Raw genomic sequence first — 18,037 nt, 5'->3', positions numbered from 1 at the left:
TCCCAGATATTTTACCTGGGCCTGACACATTTGTGCTTCCTTCCATGAGACCCAGTACCCTGCATCTGTTAACACTTCAAGGAATGTCACCAACCTCTGGCTCAAGCAACGATGATGAGATAGGTATCAATTCCTTAGTTTCTCAAGTTTCCAAGACAACGTTTTTTGAAGAAAGCAATTTCCCATGAGCCTTCTCACTGTTTCCTCACTTCCTAATATTGTATTATATGTTTAATGTAAAGATGTTCAAAACAATCAACCTCTCCGACAGACAAATAAACAAGCCTTCTGTTTTAACGTTGAATGTCATTCATTCGTTATTCACTTGGTATTAGCGTACCAGTTACCGTGGTAAATGCTGAGGATTCACACATAAAGACATCTGGTGTTAAAAACAAAGCTAATCACTCCTTTGAGGAGTGGGGAAAAGGAAGGTCATACAGGACAGGATCACTGATGTACACAACCTAGAACCAGGCTGGGGTATTTGAAAAAACATTACAATTAAGGGCTCTGAATTATGAAATTCACTTTCTCCTTCAGAGTCCAAACTCACCTGCACAAAAGTCTTGAGGAAGACGATGAGTTGTGGGGTGTAGGCACCATTTCCCATCCCACCAGGGGGCATCTAGAAGGTTCCATCTGCACTTACTTTGCACACCCTTCGGTTCCCTCAGATTCCACTTCCCCGGAGACCCCAGGCCGCTACTGCTCCAGTGCAGAGCCCGAGGGTGGTTCCTTTGACACCCCCTGGGGGCACCAGGTACCCCTCACCTGCGCCCCTGCCCGTAGCCCGGCAACCTAGCTCCCTCCCACACCCCGCCCCGCAAGGGGCCGCCGCGACTCGGTCCAGGCCTCCACCAGGCCGTCGCTTTGAGATCCAAGAAGAGGGAGGGGGAGGGGAGAACAAAGCGACTCCCCGCAGGTCCCCAGCCCACCGCGCGCCGCTGCAGGGGCGGGAAGGACTCGCCGTTCACGTCGGAGGATCTGGGGCACGTCCTTCCCGTCGTGCGAGCGACGACACCACACCTGCATTTCCACGGAGTCTCAAGGCACCGACCCTCGCGGGCCTCCCGTCAAACGTCGTCCACCACCTGCCTCTTTTCCCTAGAAACTTCGAAGGACCCACCTGGTGGCCCTGGGACCGCCCACGCCTGCGCACAGCGCCTGCGGTGGGGGAGGTGTTCTCAGAGCGCATGCTCCGCCCTGGAAGCTCCGCCCCTGAGACCTCCCGGCACTTCTGAACTGGTACCTGAATCCCGCCGCACGCGCATGCGTTGCTACGGTACTTGGTCTCCCCGCAGCTGGGAGAAGCCGAAGGAGCCGGAAGTTGCTTGGCTTCATCACCTCCTCTTCGCCTGGCGGAAACCCAGGCTCCCGAACACAGGTTCCGGGGCTGGTCTGGCCTGCGGGTGGCCGAATGGAGACCCGGACGGAGGACGAGCGGTTGGCCCGCCGCCCGACGCTGGCCTCTTCCTGGGATGCGGCAGGCGGGGCCCTGGACCAGCGCCTCCGGGTCTCCGCAGCGGGACTGGGCGGCCGGGACCTGGACTGGGACGAGCTGCTGGCGCCGCCGGCCCCGGGGTGCGCTGGGCCGGCGGGGGCGGGTCGCTGCTCCCCGCGGCCGCGCTCCTGGGGTGCTGAGGGCTCGGGGGCGGGCGGGGCACCCCGACCCCCATCCCCGCCGTAGCCGCCGGGCGGTCCGAGCGGCCCGCGCCCCCGGCTCCGCCTGCAGCCGGCGAGCTGCCCTCCGCGGCCAGAGCGGCGCAGACACCGCCCGCCCGGCCTGGGCGCGGCCCGCGGCCCCGAGCGCAGAGCGGCCCCGAGCGCGCGGGGGTGGAAGGGGCTCCGGGGCTCGGCGGCGGCGGCCAGCAGGCGCGCAGGGCGAGCCGCGGGGCCCGGCCGTGTGCGGACGGACGAGGGCGGCGCGGGGCCCGCAGCGAGGGCGGCGGGCGCGCGGGACCCGGGCGGACGCGCCTGGCGCCAGGTGCGCGGAGCCCGCCGTGACGCCGCCCTGTCCTCCCAGCCAGGATCTGGCGGTGCTGAAGCGGAGCCCGGGGAGCCGCGGCGAGGAGCCCTGCTGCCTGCACCTGGCCTGCGACCCCGACGGCGGCGCGCAGGTCGGGGCGGTGGGCGTCCTGAGCTCCGCCCGGAACATGGAGGTGTACGTGGGCGCCGAGTACTGCGGCACCGGCAGGGGCAGCAGCGTCGGCACCGTCCTGGACCGCAGGTCTGTGCCCGCGCGGCCGCTCGCCGTCGGGCTCCTCTCGGGGGTCGGACTGCGGCGCCCCGTTCCGGGCGACTTCAACGTACCGCGGGCACAGAGTCAGACCTTCAGGGACCCCCGGGACCGGCCCGTTGTTTTCAGGACCCCGGGTATTGAGAGCTGGGGGATCGTTGGGTGGAAGGTCACAGCTCGGCAGGGGCGCAGATTCCTCCTGTTCTGTACCTCAGGGGCTCAGTTTTCCAAAAGGTAATTTGTCCATCAGTGTGGACCGTTGATCTTCTCTTTTGGTGGGAAGCCCTGTACGAACAGTGCCCAAGCCCAGCGCTGTGCCTGCATATTTACCCCGGTATTACTACTTGTTGATATTTTCAGACTTTTACTCTTTCTTTTATAGAACCCAAAATATAAATCGTTTTATATGCCATGCATGTTGGACATGGTAGATACAGTATATATGTTTACCAAGTTTTCAAATGTGTTGTTGCTACATAATTCTACAGTTCTTATCAAAGGTAATTCTATCATACAGCTAGTAAGTGGCAGATGGAGTCCCTCTGCCCAGGGCCATTCAGTGGGAGCCACAACCCTTCATGCTTCACCCGAGAAACTGAATCCAGGAAAAGTGTTGTCCTGAAAATTTTATTTTAATTTTTAAAAATTGATTTATAGAAACAGAGGAAGGGAGTGAAGGAGAGATAGAAAATCGATGAGAGAGAACATAGATTGGCCGCCTCCTGCACGCTCCCCACTGGGGATTTGGCCCACAACCTGGGCATGTGCCCTGACAGGGAATTGAACCAGCGACCTCTTGGTGCATGGGTCTAAGCTCAACCACCCAGTGACACTGGGCAGGCAAAAAAACCCTTATTTTTAAATGTGATTATTAAAAGTGATCATGTGGCCTGGTTGGTTTGGCTTGGCAGTTAGAGCGTCACCCGTGGACCAAAGTTTCTCAGGTTGTGAGGGGGCCAACTCATCATTGATGTTTCCCCACTCCCCCCCCCACCCCCACAGTCTGTCTAAAAACAAATCAATAGAAAAATACCCTTAGGTGAAAATTAACAAAAAAATAAATATTTAAGTAAAAATGATAATGTGTGAAAGGAAAAAAATAACTCAATTTTTATTTTTGTTTTTAGAGAACATGAAAACATTATCTTGTACAAAAAATATCTGAAATTGGAGTCCTCCGCACATGCTTGTAAAGTAAAGGTACGTCATTAAAATGCTCACTAAGTTGAAAACTGCAGTGTTTGCACTGTGCATGTTGGTCTTACGTTGGGTTGGGAATGGCGTTACTCACCTTAGTCCCTGGAGGTTTTAACACTGCTCACCTCCATGACAGCCATGAGAAATCATTGGCTCCGGACTCCAGTTTGGCGTTTGCCCTGCATCACACAGATGATACACACACACAAGCACACACACGGACGGAGGAGCAGATCCTCGCTGAACTCCCGTCTGTCTGGCCCTAAATCCCGTTCCCTTCACTGAGCTAGTCTGTGGTCCTGAACCAGGCGTGAAGCGGCTTCCGGGTAACAGCCGGGACACAGGGAGGCAGCATAGAGCCCTGCACAGACCACTGCCGTGGGAACCCGAGGAACTGGTCAGGGCTCACCTCCGCTGATTGGTGGCCTCTGAGAAGTTAGAAGTCCCTGCACGCGTCTTTCTTACCTGTAAACTACTGAGCAACAGTCGATCAGCTTCACATTCCTTTACAGTTCTGACTTCTACAATACTGACTTTAAGATTCAGTATTTCAGCGATGGCTGCAAGGGCTCTGGACGGCCTTGCTTTATAGTAAATAGTGTTACAGCAAGTGCAGTGTAATGAGCTGTGATTGGTATGGTTCGTCTTTAATTCCTTACCTAAGTATACAATGTTGTTTCACATGTGATCTCTTAGTTTGGAAAGGGCTTTATTATTTAAATAGTTATTTGGAGTGTTTTTCAGACTATAACTGTTCTAGAGAAACTTAAGGTTTAGATTCTTGCCTGCTTCACTGTTACTCAGGTAATAACAAGAAGTAACCCTAGATGATGATTGTCTTAAAATAATTACTTATGTTCCTGAACTTCTGTGTCGCACTAGTTGCTGTCCTTCGGTGAAAAGCAGTGTGTGTTCGTCAGTCACGTCGTGGTGCACGTACAGCCCGTTTCAGCAAATTCCTCAGCGAGCTCCCCTGCTCTGGGGTCCAGGGTGGACCTGGAGAGGGTCCAGACCATGGTGGAGTCCATGGGGTCACCGTTGTCACCTGGAGCTCAGCAACTGATGAGAATGGTTAGATTCCAGCAGCAGGTGCGTAGAAGGGATGTCTTTCCAGGCACCAAGAACCGGTTTTAAATGATGGCTTTTTATAAGGACATGCGGTGATTTAAATTTTCCTTTGAACTTTTATTACTGATTTGAGTAGTCTGTAGTTACTCGTGTAGAAATAGCATTTTGTACATCTACTCTCTTGAAAATATATACTTTTGTTACAGATTTCACCATGTTCCATGGATTCACTCATTCATTTAGCTAGTGGGTGGATTAAGCAACTTCTCAGGACTGCATTGGTCACTGTACAAGGTTCAAGGGTCAATCTCTGTATCCTGTCCTCAGGGTCCTTTTCGGGTCATTTGGGCAGTTAGGACACCGTGTGGGATGGTGGGAAGGCGGGAAAAGGCTTACTCACGAAGTAGCGCTGTGTCGAGTTCCTTAGAGAAGAAGGCTGGTTAGGCAGGTTCCTTTGGAGGGAAGCAATTCCACGGTCTCCAGAGCTGGAGGAACAGGGTGGAGCTAGGAAATGGGTAGAAGGTCATTTCTCTGGAGCAAGGAACGGACAGGGCAAGGTTAGAGTCGGTTGGGGCAGGATCCGAGAGCGATTTGCAAATGATTTTCTAAGTCTATGGGTTTTTGACCTGCATTTGAAAGAAATTCAAGTCTGTGTCTGTCTGTGAGGCACAGTGGGTGGGCGTTGTCCTGTGCACCAAGCAGTCACTGGTTCGTTTTCTAGTTAGGGCACATGCCCAGGTGGCTGGCCCGATGCCCAGTGTGGGGCATGCAGGAGGCGGCCAATCCATGTCCTCTCTCATCGATATTTCTATCTCTCCCTCCCTCTCCCTTCCTGTCTCTCCAAAAGAAATATTTTAAAAGACATAATACAAAAACAGCCTCATGTAACTTTGAGAAATGTACCAACACGAACATAGTGCAGACATCTTTGGAGAAGGGCAGAGGCAGGAGAACAGGAGAGCTGACGACCGCGGAAACCACAGGAAGCAGTTTCGACAAGAACAAGGCCGCTGCCTCTGTTTCTCGTGCCAGTCTCTCACCTGGGTGCCCCGGAGGTTCCTGACTGGTCCTCTGTGCCACTGAGCTGAGACCACAAACTTAATCTATTATTCTACAAATTATTAAAGCAGACATAGCCCAAGGGTAGCTCACTGTAGTCATTGAAAATGTTTAGTCGTTGAGAATGTCACCGATTGACCCACAGAACATCACACTGTAAGTGTGTAACTGACCGTTATATTGTCCATGAAAAAGCAGCTGCTAAGGACAGCCTTGGCTTGCCCTGGCCGGTGCGGCTCTGCGCCCGGGATGTACCTGGGTTGCAGGTTCGATCCCTGGCCCCATTCAGGGTCCTGCGGGAGGCAGCCGATCAAGGTGTCTTTCTCTGTCTCTTCCTCTCCCTCTCCAACTCCCTCTTCCCCTCCTCTTTCCATCTGTCTGGAAACTAATGGAAAAATATCCTTAGGTGAGGAGTAACCAAAACAAGAAAAATATCCTTGGCTTACTGAATACAAAGGTTGACAGAGAATATTTAATTCTGGGAAAATAACCTAAAACTGTGACTCAACTGAGAGTGCTACATTTTATTAGCATAAATCAAGGAGGCCTGTGTAGTGGAAATGTTACAATGTGCCAATGCAGTTTTCCTACGAGTGCTAGTACTTATTTTAATTTTTTCTAAAGGAAATATTACAATCAAGTGATTAAGATCCCTGACTCGTTAGGTGGCTGGATTCATGTCCTGTTTCTTCCACTAATTCATTGTGTGACCTCGGTCAAGTTACCTTTTTTTTTCTTTTTTTTCTTCGTTGATGTTAGAGGAAGGGAGTGGGAGAGAGAGAAATATGGATGAGAGAGAACATCGATTGTCAGCCACGTTACCTGCAACCTCGGTCTCCTTGACTTCATGCTGCGTAGTCGACGTAGCTCACTTCATAGGGGTGTTTGAGGATCAACTGGAGGAATGCACATTGCGCGGTTCTGAGTTACTGCAGAAATGAGCGTCATCATTGACATTAACGGGGACGTTTCTGCACTTCCCTTGCTTAGAACGGCGTCCCCATCGGAGAGCAGCTGCAGTCGGTGTTGGGAAATGCTGCGCAGCGGATGGCGGGTCTGCAGTCGTCTTCGCCCCTAGGGGCCATGGACGGGTTGTCCCCCAGCCCTTCCCCCTGCAGAGCTGCGTTGCCCGCGGGAAGGCTGGAGGAAGGCCTGGCAGCTGGCACTGATGGGCGGTCACGGCCCCCCGGGGAGGCACTCAGGACAGCCCTCGGGCAGTGGGAACCTCTGCCACAGGAGCGGGCTCTTCCTCCGAGCGCCCGTGAGCACGCGGTGTCTGCCTTGGTCCCCGAGCGAGCTGGCGGCCGCTCCGGTCCCCCGCAGGCGGACGTGCTGTCTCTTCTCCAGAGCCTGTGTGGCCAGGCGAGCCGTCTCCGTGTGGAGCCCCACCGCGAGTGGCCGGGACCCGGCCCCAAGCCCCGGGACGGCCTCGTGGATGCTGCGTAAGTACTGAGTAACTCCTGGGGGAACTGTCCCCAGCGGTCGTTGTAGCAGCTCTTGCATTTTAGCAGACACCCCGACAGGAAGCAGACTTCTCGGGTAGAACGGAGGTTTCCGGGGACTGCCGAACTGGGGTCCGCGCACTCTCCGGGTCGCGAGGGGTCAGCGTCAGTGCGGGTTGGAGTGGAGTGCTCTGCAGGGGTCGAGGGCGCTGTGGGAACCGTAGTCAATACCTGCTTGCCTCTGTCCCAAATGAGCCACCGGAACCTTATTTTTTGTGCATCGTGTGTGACCTAAGCTAACTTGGAGACATGAAAACATTTTAAGCTTATAGTTCCTTACAGTTGCAGGCTCCTATCCCTGACCTCATAATTCCGATTTTTTGGCAGTGCTGGTGTGACTGAGGGACGGCTGAGTGTGTACACGTTCCTGTCCTTGCACAGCTGTGACGGTCACAGTACAGCACTGACAGGAGTCCGCGCTCCAGCCTGTCCTGTGAACGCCTCTGCCTCAAGTTTACTCTCCGGCTCAGTTTCCCCCATATACAGGGAGGTGGTTGTGTCGGTTGAAATTTTCTCACGGTCTTCAGTAGCATTGGGGTCGGCAGCGTTATTTATTGAAATGTGGCTCTTGTTCAGTAAGAAATAGAAAGGTAACCCCTGTCTGTAATTGTTGATAGTCTACATCACTGTTCACAGCCGGTATGTGATATGGCAAAACTAAAGCCCCAAGAAACAAAAAGGCAAAACAAAAGAAACACTGGACAGATTGAGAACTGCTCTGGGTCAGCTGAGAGGGAGTCCCCACTCCTCCAGATCCCCCTTCCAAAACACAACCCTGCGCCCCCCGCGGCCAGCGCCCCAGCCCGCGTCCGAAGGAGCACACTGCCCGCACCGGAGGCGGGACCCTCACCGTCAGCCGCCTGGTGTCTTGGTCACAGATGGGGCCGCACCTCGGCAGATGTGGTCTGTGTGTCAGTTTCTGTGATCGTGAATCTTCTCGTGCAGTCTGCTGATGTGGGAAATTTCATTAATTTTGATCAACTGAACCAGCCTTGCACATCCAAGATAAATCCCTCTTGGTCCTGCGTATCATTGTTTACACATTGCTGGATTTGATTTGCTGGCATTTTGTTGAGTATTCTTGAGTCTAACTCAAGAGAGATATTGGTCTGTATTTCTCTTTATACTGTCTTTGTATCAGGGTAATGCTGGCCCACAAGGTGAGTTCTGTGTTTCAGAAGAGATTGTGTGAAATTGGTGATATCTCTTCAGTGAAACCAGCAGACCTAGATGTTTCTTTCTTGGAAACTATTTAATTGCAAATTCCATTCCTAATGTAGTAAAGTTGTCAGTTCTCCCCATTAATATAGAGGCTTAGTTAACGTAATGCACTTTAAAATCCCTGTGTTTATTTTGTAGACAAAGACAAGATTATTTTTAAGTTATAGGAAAAGGCAAAAGAGGTAGAAGCTAAAGCAACTTGGGCAGATGATGAAGGGGGAGGAATCAGTCTTCCGGTGTCAAGCCTTCCCTAGCGGGGGTGTTCAGGCCCGTGGAGTCGCCAGAGGGGTAGATACAAGATCAGTGGACACCTTGGAGGGCCCAGAGATAGCCCCACACAATTGTGCTCAACTGATTCTTGACAAAGGGGCCACAGCAGTTCAACGGCGAGGACAGTTCTTGAACACATGGCCTGGAGCTGTGGGGTGTCCAGCAGGCAACAGTGAGCTCTGCGCTGAGCTCGGGTCTCGTACGGAGTCATCCAGGTGGACGGTGCGCTTACTCGTGACGCCCAGAGCTGTGTGTTGGCTGCTTGTTGTGACGTTTGGGTGGTTTGCTGCAATATTAGAAACAATCGTCACAGTATTATTTTTAAATTACCTTTAGGATGGGAGAACAGCCTGTGTGCTCCTACTTGGAAAAGATTCTCTCTAAGAACATGGAACGGCTGGAGAAGAAGCTCGCAGACTACATTGACCAGCGAATATATAGACTCCAGGAGCACTTTGATAACAAGATTGCTCTGTTGATGGACTTGCTGCAAAGCCCCAGCTCGCCACCCCATGGGCTGCCTCTCAGACATTACGACTCTGGAGAGACTCTTTCAAATGGGGAGCGATAAGTGCTCCGCAGGCAAGGTGCCCACAGGTGTTTCTTACGTGTTGACGACAAAGCTGAGACCCGCAGCTCGAACCGGTGCTCAGTGTCCCTGCGGGAACGTGACCTCAGCGTCCACTGTGCCTGCGCTTGTGACTGCAGACCCGGTGCTGTGGGTGAGAGTGAGCGTGATGGGTCCGAGTTACCTCGTTTGCACCGTGTTCACAGGACAGAAATGTACGTGCCCGTCTGTGTTGTGTCGGGGTTTAAAATCTTTAGGGATTTATAATGGTGTTTGATAGAAGTTTTTTATTTATAAATGACTATTTCACAGTATTAGAAGTTTGAAAAATGATGCTCAAAGTATTTGATTTTTTTTTCTTTGAAATTGGATACTGAAGACTTGGAACCTTTAAGTCCGATCGGTGATTTCCACACTCACGTTGCTCGGGGCGGGTGAGGCGCATGCGCCGGCCCCTGCAGTCTGGGCTGTTGGTTCCAGGCCTGTGGCAGGACGGGAAGCAGCCGTCAGCACTGTCTTCTTGTGGGGCTGTCCTGTAGCTCTCGGGCCGGACGGAAAGCCAGAGAAGTTACCTGTTGTAGCTCAGCCCAGACAGGAGGGCGAACTCCCGCTGTGGGTGGAGACGGCTCCTCTCTGCGGAGCCTGCGGGGTGTTGCCGTGCGACGTGCTGGGGCTCTGCGTGGAAGGAGGGAGGCGCGTGACCTGACGGTGGGGGTTCACTGGCGGACTCAGTGTGCAGACATTATCACTATCGGATGTGTGCTGATGGGTGATGCATCTGCAAATGGAAAGCAAATATGTCCACTTTGGAAACAACATGTCTTAAATAGCAATGCTTTGTTTTCAGTGACTTTGCTGGTTTGTGTACTTGGTTCAGTCTCCTGGTACTACACAGGTGACAGGGTGGAGCACACTGCAGCCAGTCACCAGGTCACTTGCATATCACTTTCTCTAGTCTTTTCTCATTAATGGGACATTCACAACGTGTACAGTTACAAGAGAGCGTTTTCTTTGTCATTCACGAGAAACCTGCGCGGCTTCCATGACCGGCAGTGCGGTCTTCCGGCCCCTGGTGTCTGCAGAGCAGGGGACGTGCCCACCAGTGACGCAGGCGGCAGAGACAGTGATGATGGACCTCCTGCAGGTGTGCAGAGGAAACACTGGGAGCAGAGGCTGTGTGACTCGGGTCCGTGCTCCCAGTTGGTGCACCTTGTGACTGCTGGGCCGAACTCCGGGCACTGGACAGTGAGCCACACTTCACAGGGGCCACGAGAGACAGTGAGCTCGAGTTATCTCCCGTGTCCTGGAGGGTGCAGGGCTGAGCTCCGGGCACTGGACAGTGAGCCATACTTCACCGGGGCCACGAGAGACAGTGAGCTCAAGTTTCTCTCTGGGTCCTGGAGGGTGCAGGGCAGAGCTCCGGGCACTGGACAGTGAGCCACACTTCACAGGGGCCACGAGAGACAGTGAGCTCGAGTTTCTCTCTGGGTCCTGGAGGGTGCAGGGCAGAGCTCCGGGCACTGGACAGTGAGCCACACTTCACCGGGGCCACGAGAGACAGTGAGCTCGAGTTTCTCTCTGGGTCCTGGAGGGTGCAGGGCCGAGCTCCGGGCACTGGACAGTGAGCCACACTTCACCGGGGTCACGAGAGACCGCGAGCCACACTTCACCAGGGCCACGAGTGACAGTGAGCTCGAGTTTCTCTCTGGGTCCTGGAGGGTGCAGGGCCGAGCTCCGGGCACTGGACAGTGAGCCACACTTCACCGGGGTCACGAGTGACAGTGAGCTCGAGTTATCTCCTGCGTCCTGGAGGGTGCAGGGCAGGCCTTGCAGGGCCCACAGGAAGGCGTGGCCGGGTGCAGGCAGAGTCGGGTCCTGGGCACATGCTGTTCGGGTCCACGCGTGGAGGGCTCCGGGGTTTCCGGGCTAAGGCTGGCTTCACCAGTTCACACCCGAAAGGGTTGTGGTGCTCACCGCTGGGCCTTCCCTCAGAGGGACAAGGGGGAGGCGGGGAGATGGTGGTCACGGCTGTCGGGGTCACTGCCTGTGGCTCTGGCAGTGACTGTCCTTGCACGAGGAGCTGAGTGTCATTGAAGGCCCCGCGACAGCAAGGCAGCAGGTCATTTAGGAAGAGACTGGCTCTTTGTCTTTTGTTTTATATCCTGAACAAGACCTCACTGGAAGTCCTCACAGACTCTTCCGTATTGGAGGGACGGAGCCTGGACCCTGGTGTGGCGGCTGGCCCACAGCCGTGCTGAGGGTCGGGGTGCTGGACTCCGTCCCCTCAGTTGCGGGGGCTGGTGTCTCCTCAGCAGGAAATTCTGGACGCTCACCCACACGCACAAGCACCCACCCTGAGACTAACACCTGGGTCAGGTGGTGGCACACAGCACGACACCTGCAGCCGCATCTCGGTGACAGAGCAGCCGCGTTCCAGGCCACGGGAGTAAGTCCGTGAGCCCCTTAGCCCGGCTCCCCCTGTCTCCCCAGCCCGTTCTCCCGGGATCCTCGCCTTCCCCAGACCCCTGCAAGCGAGGGCCTTCCACGGGCCTGCACCTGCCAGGAGTCCAGCGTTGCCCTGGGAAAGGACCTCCCTCCGGGGCCTTTCCCTCAGGCCGACCTGGGGCTCCAGGCTCTGGGGGACACGTCTGGACGGACAGCGCACCCCCAGAAGTTGGCACATGCCACGGCTTGGCCGCTGGTTCCGAGTCTGTGACACCCCAGTGGAAGGCGTCGTTCTCGTCGTCTCAGGGAGGACTCCCTGTAGTAAGATCCAGACGATTCGCCACCAGGGGCACTTTGTCTCATTTGGGGACATCGCATTTCCTTACGAGGCTGCACGGAGTCAACAGATGCTGTTTTCCTCCCAAGGACATGCGCAGTGATAGCCCTTCCTGTCCAGTCCTTCCCGCCCCATCTCTGCTCTCCTCACACTGCAGGGCAGCCTCCCAGCACGTGCGCAGTGATAGCCCTTCCTGTCCAGTGTTCCCATCCCATCTCTGCTGTCCTCACACTGCAGGGCAGTCTCCCAGCACGTGCGCAGTGATAGCCCTTCCTGTCCAGTCCTTCCCGTCCCCATCTCTGCTGTCCTCACACTGCAGGGCAGTCTCCCCAGAACGTGCGCAGTGATAGCCTTTCCTGTCCAGTGTTCCCATCCCTTCTCTGCTGTCCTCACACTGCAGGGCAGTCTCCCCAGCACGTGCGCAGTGATGGTCCTTCCTGTCCAGTGTTCCCGTCCCCATCTCTGCTGTCCTCACACTGCAGGGCAGCCTCCCAGCACGTGCGCAGTGATAGCCCTTCCTGTCCAGTCGTCCCGTCCCCATCTCTGCTGTCCTCACACTGCAGGGCAGCCTCCCAGCACGTGCGCAGTGATAGCCCTTCCTGTCCAGTCCTTCCCGTCCCATCTCTGCTGTCCTCACACTGCAGGGCAGCCTCCCAGCACGTGCGCAGTGATAGCCCTTCCTGTCCAGTCCTTCCCGTCCCCATCTCTGCTGTCCTCACACTGCAGGGCAGCCTCCCAGCACGTGCGCAGTGATGGCCCTTCCTGTCCAGTGTTCCCGTCCCCATCTCTGCTGTCCTCACACTGCAGGGCAGCCTCCCAGCACGTGCGCAGTGATAGCCCTTCCTGTCCAGTCCTTCCCGTCCCCATCTCTGCTGTCCTCACACTGCAGGGCAGTCTCCCCAGCACGTGCGCAGTGATGGCCCTTCCTGTCCAGTGTTCCCGTCCCCATCTCTGCTGTCCTCACACTGCAGGGCAGCCTCCCAGCACGTGCGCAGTGATAGCCCTTCCTGTCCAGTGTTCCCGTCCCATCTCTGCTGTCCTCACACTGCAGGGCAGCCTCCCAGCACGTGCGCAGTGATAGCCCTTCCTGTCCAGTCGTCCCGTCCCCATCTCTGCTGTCCTCACACTGCAGGGCAGCCTCCCAGCACGTGCGCAGTGATGGCCCTTCCTGTCCAGTCCTTCCCGTCCCCATCTCTGCTGTCCTCACACTGCAGGGCAGTCTCCCCAGCACGTGCGCAGTGATGGCCCTTCCTGTCCAGTGTTCCCGTCCCCATCTCTGCTGTCCTCACACTGCAGGGCAGCCTCCCAGCACGTGCGCAGTGATAGCCCTTCCTGTCCAGTGTTCCCGTCCCCATCTCTGCTGTCCTCACAATGCAAGGCAGCCTCCCAGGCACGTGCGCAGTGATAGCCCTTCCTGTCCAGTGTTCCCGTCCCCATCTCTGCTCTCCTCACACTGCAGGGCAGCCTCCCAGCACGTGCGCAGTGATAGCCCTTCCTGTCCAGTCCTTCCCGTCCCCATCTCTGCTGTCCTCACACTGCAGGGCAGTCTCCCCAGCACGTGCGCAGTGATGGCCCTTCCTGTCCAGTGTTCCCGTCCCCATCTCTGCTGTCCTCACACTGCAGGGCAGCCTCCCAGCACGTGCGCAGTGATAGCCCTTCCTGTCCAGTGTTCCCGTCCCCATCTCTGCTGTCCTCACACTGCAGGGCAGCCTCCCAGCACGTGCGCAGTGCTAGCCCTTCCTGTCCAGTCCTTCCCGTCCCCATCTCTGCTGTCCTCACACTGCAGGGCAGCCTCCCAGCACGTGCGCAGTGATAGCCCTTCCTGTCCAGTGTTCCCGTCCCCATCTCTGCTGTCCTCACACTGCAGGGCAGCCTCCCAGCACGTGCGCAGTGATGGCCCTTCCTGTCCAGTGTTCCCGTCCCCATCTCTGCTCTCCTCACACTGCAGGGCAGCCTCCCAGCACGTGCGCAGTGATAGCCCTTCCTGTCCAGTGTTCCCGTCCCCATCTCTGCTCTCCTCACACTGCAGGGCAGCCTCCCAGCACGTGCGCAGTGATAGCCCTTCCTGTCCAGTGTTCCCGTCCCCATCTCTGCTGTCCTCACAAGCAGGACAGCCTCCCGGCACGTGCGCAGTGATAGCCCTTTCTGTCCAGTGTTCCCGTCCCCATCTCTGCTGTCCTCACACTGCAGGGCAGCCTCCCAGCACGTGCGCAGTGATGGCCCTTCCTGTCCAGTCCTTCCCGCCCCATCTCTGCTGTCCTCACACTGCAGGGCAGCCTCCCCAGCACGTGTGCAGTGATAGCCCTTCCTGTCCAGTGTTCCCGTCCCCATCTCTGCTGTCCTCACACTGCAGGGCAGCCTCCCAGCACGTGCGCAGTGATGGCCCTTCCTGTCCAGTCCTTCCCGTCCCCATCTCTGCTGTCCTCACACTGCAGGGCAGCCTCCCAGCACGTGCGCAGTGATAGCCCTACCTGTCCAGTCCTTCCCGTCCCCATCTCTGCTCTCCTCACACTGCAGCGCAGTCTCCCAGCACGTGCGCAGTGATAGCCCTTCCTGTCCAGTGTTCCCGTCCTCATCTCTGCTGTCCTCACACTGCAGGGCAGCCTCCCAGCACGTGCGCAGTGATAGCCCTTCCTGTCCAGTGTTCCCGTCCCCATCTCTGCTCTCCTCACACTGCAGGGCAGCCTCCCCGGCACGTGCGCAGTGATAGCCCTTCCTGTCCAGTGTTCCCGTCCCCATCTCTGCTGTCCTCACACTGCAGGGCAGCCTCCCAGCACGTGCGCAGTGATAGCCCTTCCTGTCCAGTCGTCCCGTCCCCATCTCTGCTCTCCTCACACTGCAGGGCAGCCTCCCAGCACGTGCGCAGTGATAGCCCTTCCTGTCCAGTGTTCCCGTCCCCATCTCTGCTGTCCTTACCCTGCAGGGCAGCCTCCCCGGCACGTGCGCAGTGATAGCCCTTCCTGTCCAGTCCTTCCCGTCCTCATCTCTGCTGTCCTCACACTGCAGGGCAGCCTCCCAGCACGTGCGCAGTGATAGCCCTTCCTGTCCAGTCCTTCCCGTCCTCATCTCTGCTGTCCTCACACTGCAGGGCAGCCTCCCAGCACGTGCGCAGTGATAGCCCTTCCTGTCCAGTGTTCCCGTCCCCATCTCTGCTGTCCTCACACTGCAGGGCAGCCTCCCAGCACGTGCGCAGTGATAGCCCTTCCTGTCCAGTGTTCCCGTCCCCATCTCTGCTGTCCTCACACTGCAGGGCAGCCTCCCAGCATGTGCGCAGTGATAGCCCTTCCTGTCCAGTGTTCCCGTCCCCATCTCTGCTCTCCTCACACTGCAGGGCAGCCTCCCAGCACGTGCGCAGTGATAGCCCTTCCTGTCCAGTGTTCCCGTCCCCATCTCTGCTGTCCTCACACTGCAGGGCAGCCTCCCAGCATGTGCGCAGTGATAGCCCTTCCTGTCCAGTGTTCCCGTCCCCATCTCTGCTCTCCTCACACTGCAGGCAGCCTCCCCGGCCGTGCGCAGTGATAGCCCTTCCTGTCCAGTGTTCCCGTCCCATCTCTGCTGTCCTCACACTGCAGGGCAGCCTCCAAGCACGTGCGCAGTGATAGCCCTTCCTGTCCAGTCGTCCCCGTCCCCATCTCTGCTGTCCTCACACTGCAGGGCAGCCTCCAAGCACGTGCGCAGTGATAGCCTTCCTGTCCAGTCGTCCCCGTCCCCATCTCTGCTCTCCTCACACTGCAGGGCAGCCTCCCCAGCACGTGCGCAGTGATAGCCCTTCCTGTCCAGTGTTCCCGTCCCCATCTCTGCTGTCCTCACACTGCAGGGCAGCCTCCCAGCACGTGCGCAGTGATAGCCCTTCCTGTCCAGTCCTTCCCGTCCCCATCTCTGCTGTCCTCACACTGCAGGGCAGCCTCCCAGCATGTGCGCAGTGATAGCCCTTCCTGTCCAGTGTTCCTGTCCCCATCTTTGCTGTCCTCACACTGCAGGGCAGCCTCCCAGCACGTGCGCAGTGATAGCCCTTCCTGTCCAGTGTTCCCGTCCCCATCTCTGCTGTCCTCACACTGCAGGGCAGCCTCCCAGCACGTGCGCAGTGATAGCCCTTCCTGTCCAGTCCTTCCCGTCCCCATCTCTGCTGTCCTCACACTGCAGGGCAGCCTCCAGCTGTGCGCAGTGATAGCCCTTCCTGTCCAGTGTTCCTGTCCCCATCTTTGCTGTCCTCACACTGCAGGGCAGCCTCCCAGCACGTGCGCAGTGATAGCCCTTCCTGTCCAGTGTTCCCGTCCCCATCTCTGCTGTCCTCACACTGCAGGGCAGCCTCCCAGCACGTGCGCAGTGATAGCCCTTCCTGTCCAGTCCTTCCCGTCCCCATCTCTGCTGTCCTCACACTGCAGGGCAGCCTCCCAGCACGTGCACAGTGATAGCCCTTCCTGTCCAGTGTTCCCGTCCCCATCTCTGCTCTCCTCACACTGCAGGGCAGCCTCCCAGCACGTGCGCAGTGATAGCCCTTCCTGTCCAGTGTTCCCGTCCCATCTCTGCTGTCCTCACACTGCAGGGCAGCATTACACGCGCGCCGCCTAATCCCAAAGCAGGTAATACACGCAGGGAAGTACCTTTACAACAGACAACACAGCACCTGAGGCACAGGGTTATTTTCAACACTGCATTTATTCAAAAGTGCATGAGTGTTCTACAGTACGTAGTATAATGCAAACACTATAAAACTCGCCTTGAAAAATAAAACATTCTACTAAGAAACAGTGTTCACGATCTTTGTGCCCACAAGTCACAGACCCTCGTTTACATCGCAGAAGCACGGCGGCAGGTTTTCAGAGTCAGCACACAAGTCACACTCCTCACAGTTCTGGACCTTGGGGTAGCACCCGGAGGTTGCATATGTGGATGCGGTGATCGTGTCACGGGCGACCATGGATGGATTTTTTAAGACCAAACAAACAGGTGAGGTTGGAGCTCTGAAAAAAGACAGACACATTGTTACGAAGACAGTCCATTTGTTACACGTCAGGGTACCCGGGAAGTTTAGTGCTGGAGCCCATCACACACCGGACACCAGCCCCATACGGAGCTCGGCCCGTCCCAAGTTCCTGTCTAATCTCCTCTCTCCTCAGATCCCTAGAAATGGAAACTCCAGCTCAGCAAACAAGGGGGAGGGACCGCAAGTGTGGGTCAGCCCGCTGGTCGCTGCAGGCCCGCTAAGCGCCCCGGCCAGCTGTCCCCAGGCCCTGGGGCTTACCTTCCGGGTCTCGGGCTCATCTTCCTGGAAGGGGAACACCCTCCTCACAGGGAATGTCTCCCGCAGTGGAAGGTCCTCTGCCCCAACTGACTGACCTGTCTGATCTACACTCCGTTGTCAGGTGTCCCCCCGGATCTTTACACAGCTCACTTCCCACACTCCAAAGGCCACCTCACTGTCCCCGAGAGCTCCCCAGCCCCGGCGAGGGGAGACCGACTCCCCGTCCTCTGGGTGAGCGTGAGGCAGAGGCTCGGGCACAGCCCGCCATGCAGTCTGCAGGGCCTGGGACGCGGAGGGCCCGCGGAGGGTCAGCTCGGGAGGCCGGCGACAGCAGGCAGCGCTGACATGCAGCCACCCAGCCGGGAACACTCACGCGTGAGCTCACCCGCGACCCGGGGGGGAAGCAGCCCAGGTCCCGTCCTCACCTGCCTTGGCCTTTTCAACCTGCTGTTCCCGACCTCACCCAGGGTGGAGCCCTGGGCAAGGAGCGACCTGCTCAGGCAGCCCCAGGTGCCCCGTGAGGGCCCTTCACTCTTCCCCACGTCACTTACTTCAAGAGGTCGGTCAGTTTGCACAGAAGAGTGGAGGCGCAGGACATCAGCATCAGTATGGCGACCAGTAAGGCAACGCCGACAGCAGTCATAACGCTGACGTCGAACATCTTACACACACCTGGGCAGAGGGGCAGCACGCAGTGAACTCGGCGCCCGCCCCACACAGCCAGGCGGCAGCCTCAACACGCCTCCTTCAGTGGAGGAAGGAGGAGCCCACAGCACGGAGCCTCCTGCGTGGAAGACACGAGGGGTCTCCCGGGAGGCCCGGGACCTCAGCCGGCCCAGCAGGGTGAAGGGCTGTTCGTGGACGGAAAGGGGCTGGGACCCAAGTC

At 57.0% G+C, this 18,037-nt stretch overlaps 2 protein-coding genes across 2 annotated transcripts; one reads left to right on the top strand and one right to left on the bottom strand.

The window, feature by feature from the left end:
- Positions 1–1,405: 1,405 nt before the first annotated feature.
- Positions 1,406–9,919, top strand: CUNH10orf88 (chromosome unknown C10orf88 homolog). The gene is made up of 6 exons (XM_036265351.1): positions 1,406–1,584; positions 2,027–2,230; positions 3,367–3,439; positions 4,319–4,525; positions 6,554–7,005; positions 8,893–9,919. The coding sequence occupies exons 1-6, from the start codon at positions 1,421–1,423 to the stop codon at positions 9,125–9,127; spliced, it is 1,335 nt and encodes a 444-aa protein (XP_036121244.1). The 5' UTR covers positions 1,406–1,420; the 3' UTR covers positions 9,128–9,919.
- A 6,713-nt stretch (positions 9,920–16,632) lies between these two features.
- Positions 16,633–17,812, bottom strand: FAM24A (family with sequence similarity 24 member A). The gene is made up of 2 exons (XM_036264614.1): positions 17,703–17,812; positions 16,633–16,870 (listed from the first exon to the last, which is right to left on the bottom strand). Exons 1-2 carry the CDS (start codon positions 17,810–17,812, stop codon positions 16,684–16,686), a joined length of 297 nt encoding a protein of 98 aa, XP_036120507.1. The 3' UTR covers positions 16,633–16,683.
- Positions 17,813–18,037: the final 225 nt, after the last annotated feature.

Source organism: Molossus molossus, unplaced genomic scaffold (genome assembly GCF_014108415.1).
Source record: "Molossus molossus isolate mMolMol1 unplaced genomic scaffold, mMolMol1.p scaffold_m16_p_17, whole genome shotgun sequence".
Taxonomy (NCBI): domain Eukaryota; kingdom Metazoa; phylum Chordata; class Mammalia; order Chiroptera; family Molossidae; genus Molossus; species Molossus molossus.
This window is presented reverse-complemented; position numbering and strand designations above follow the sequence as displayed.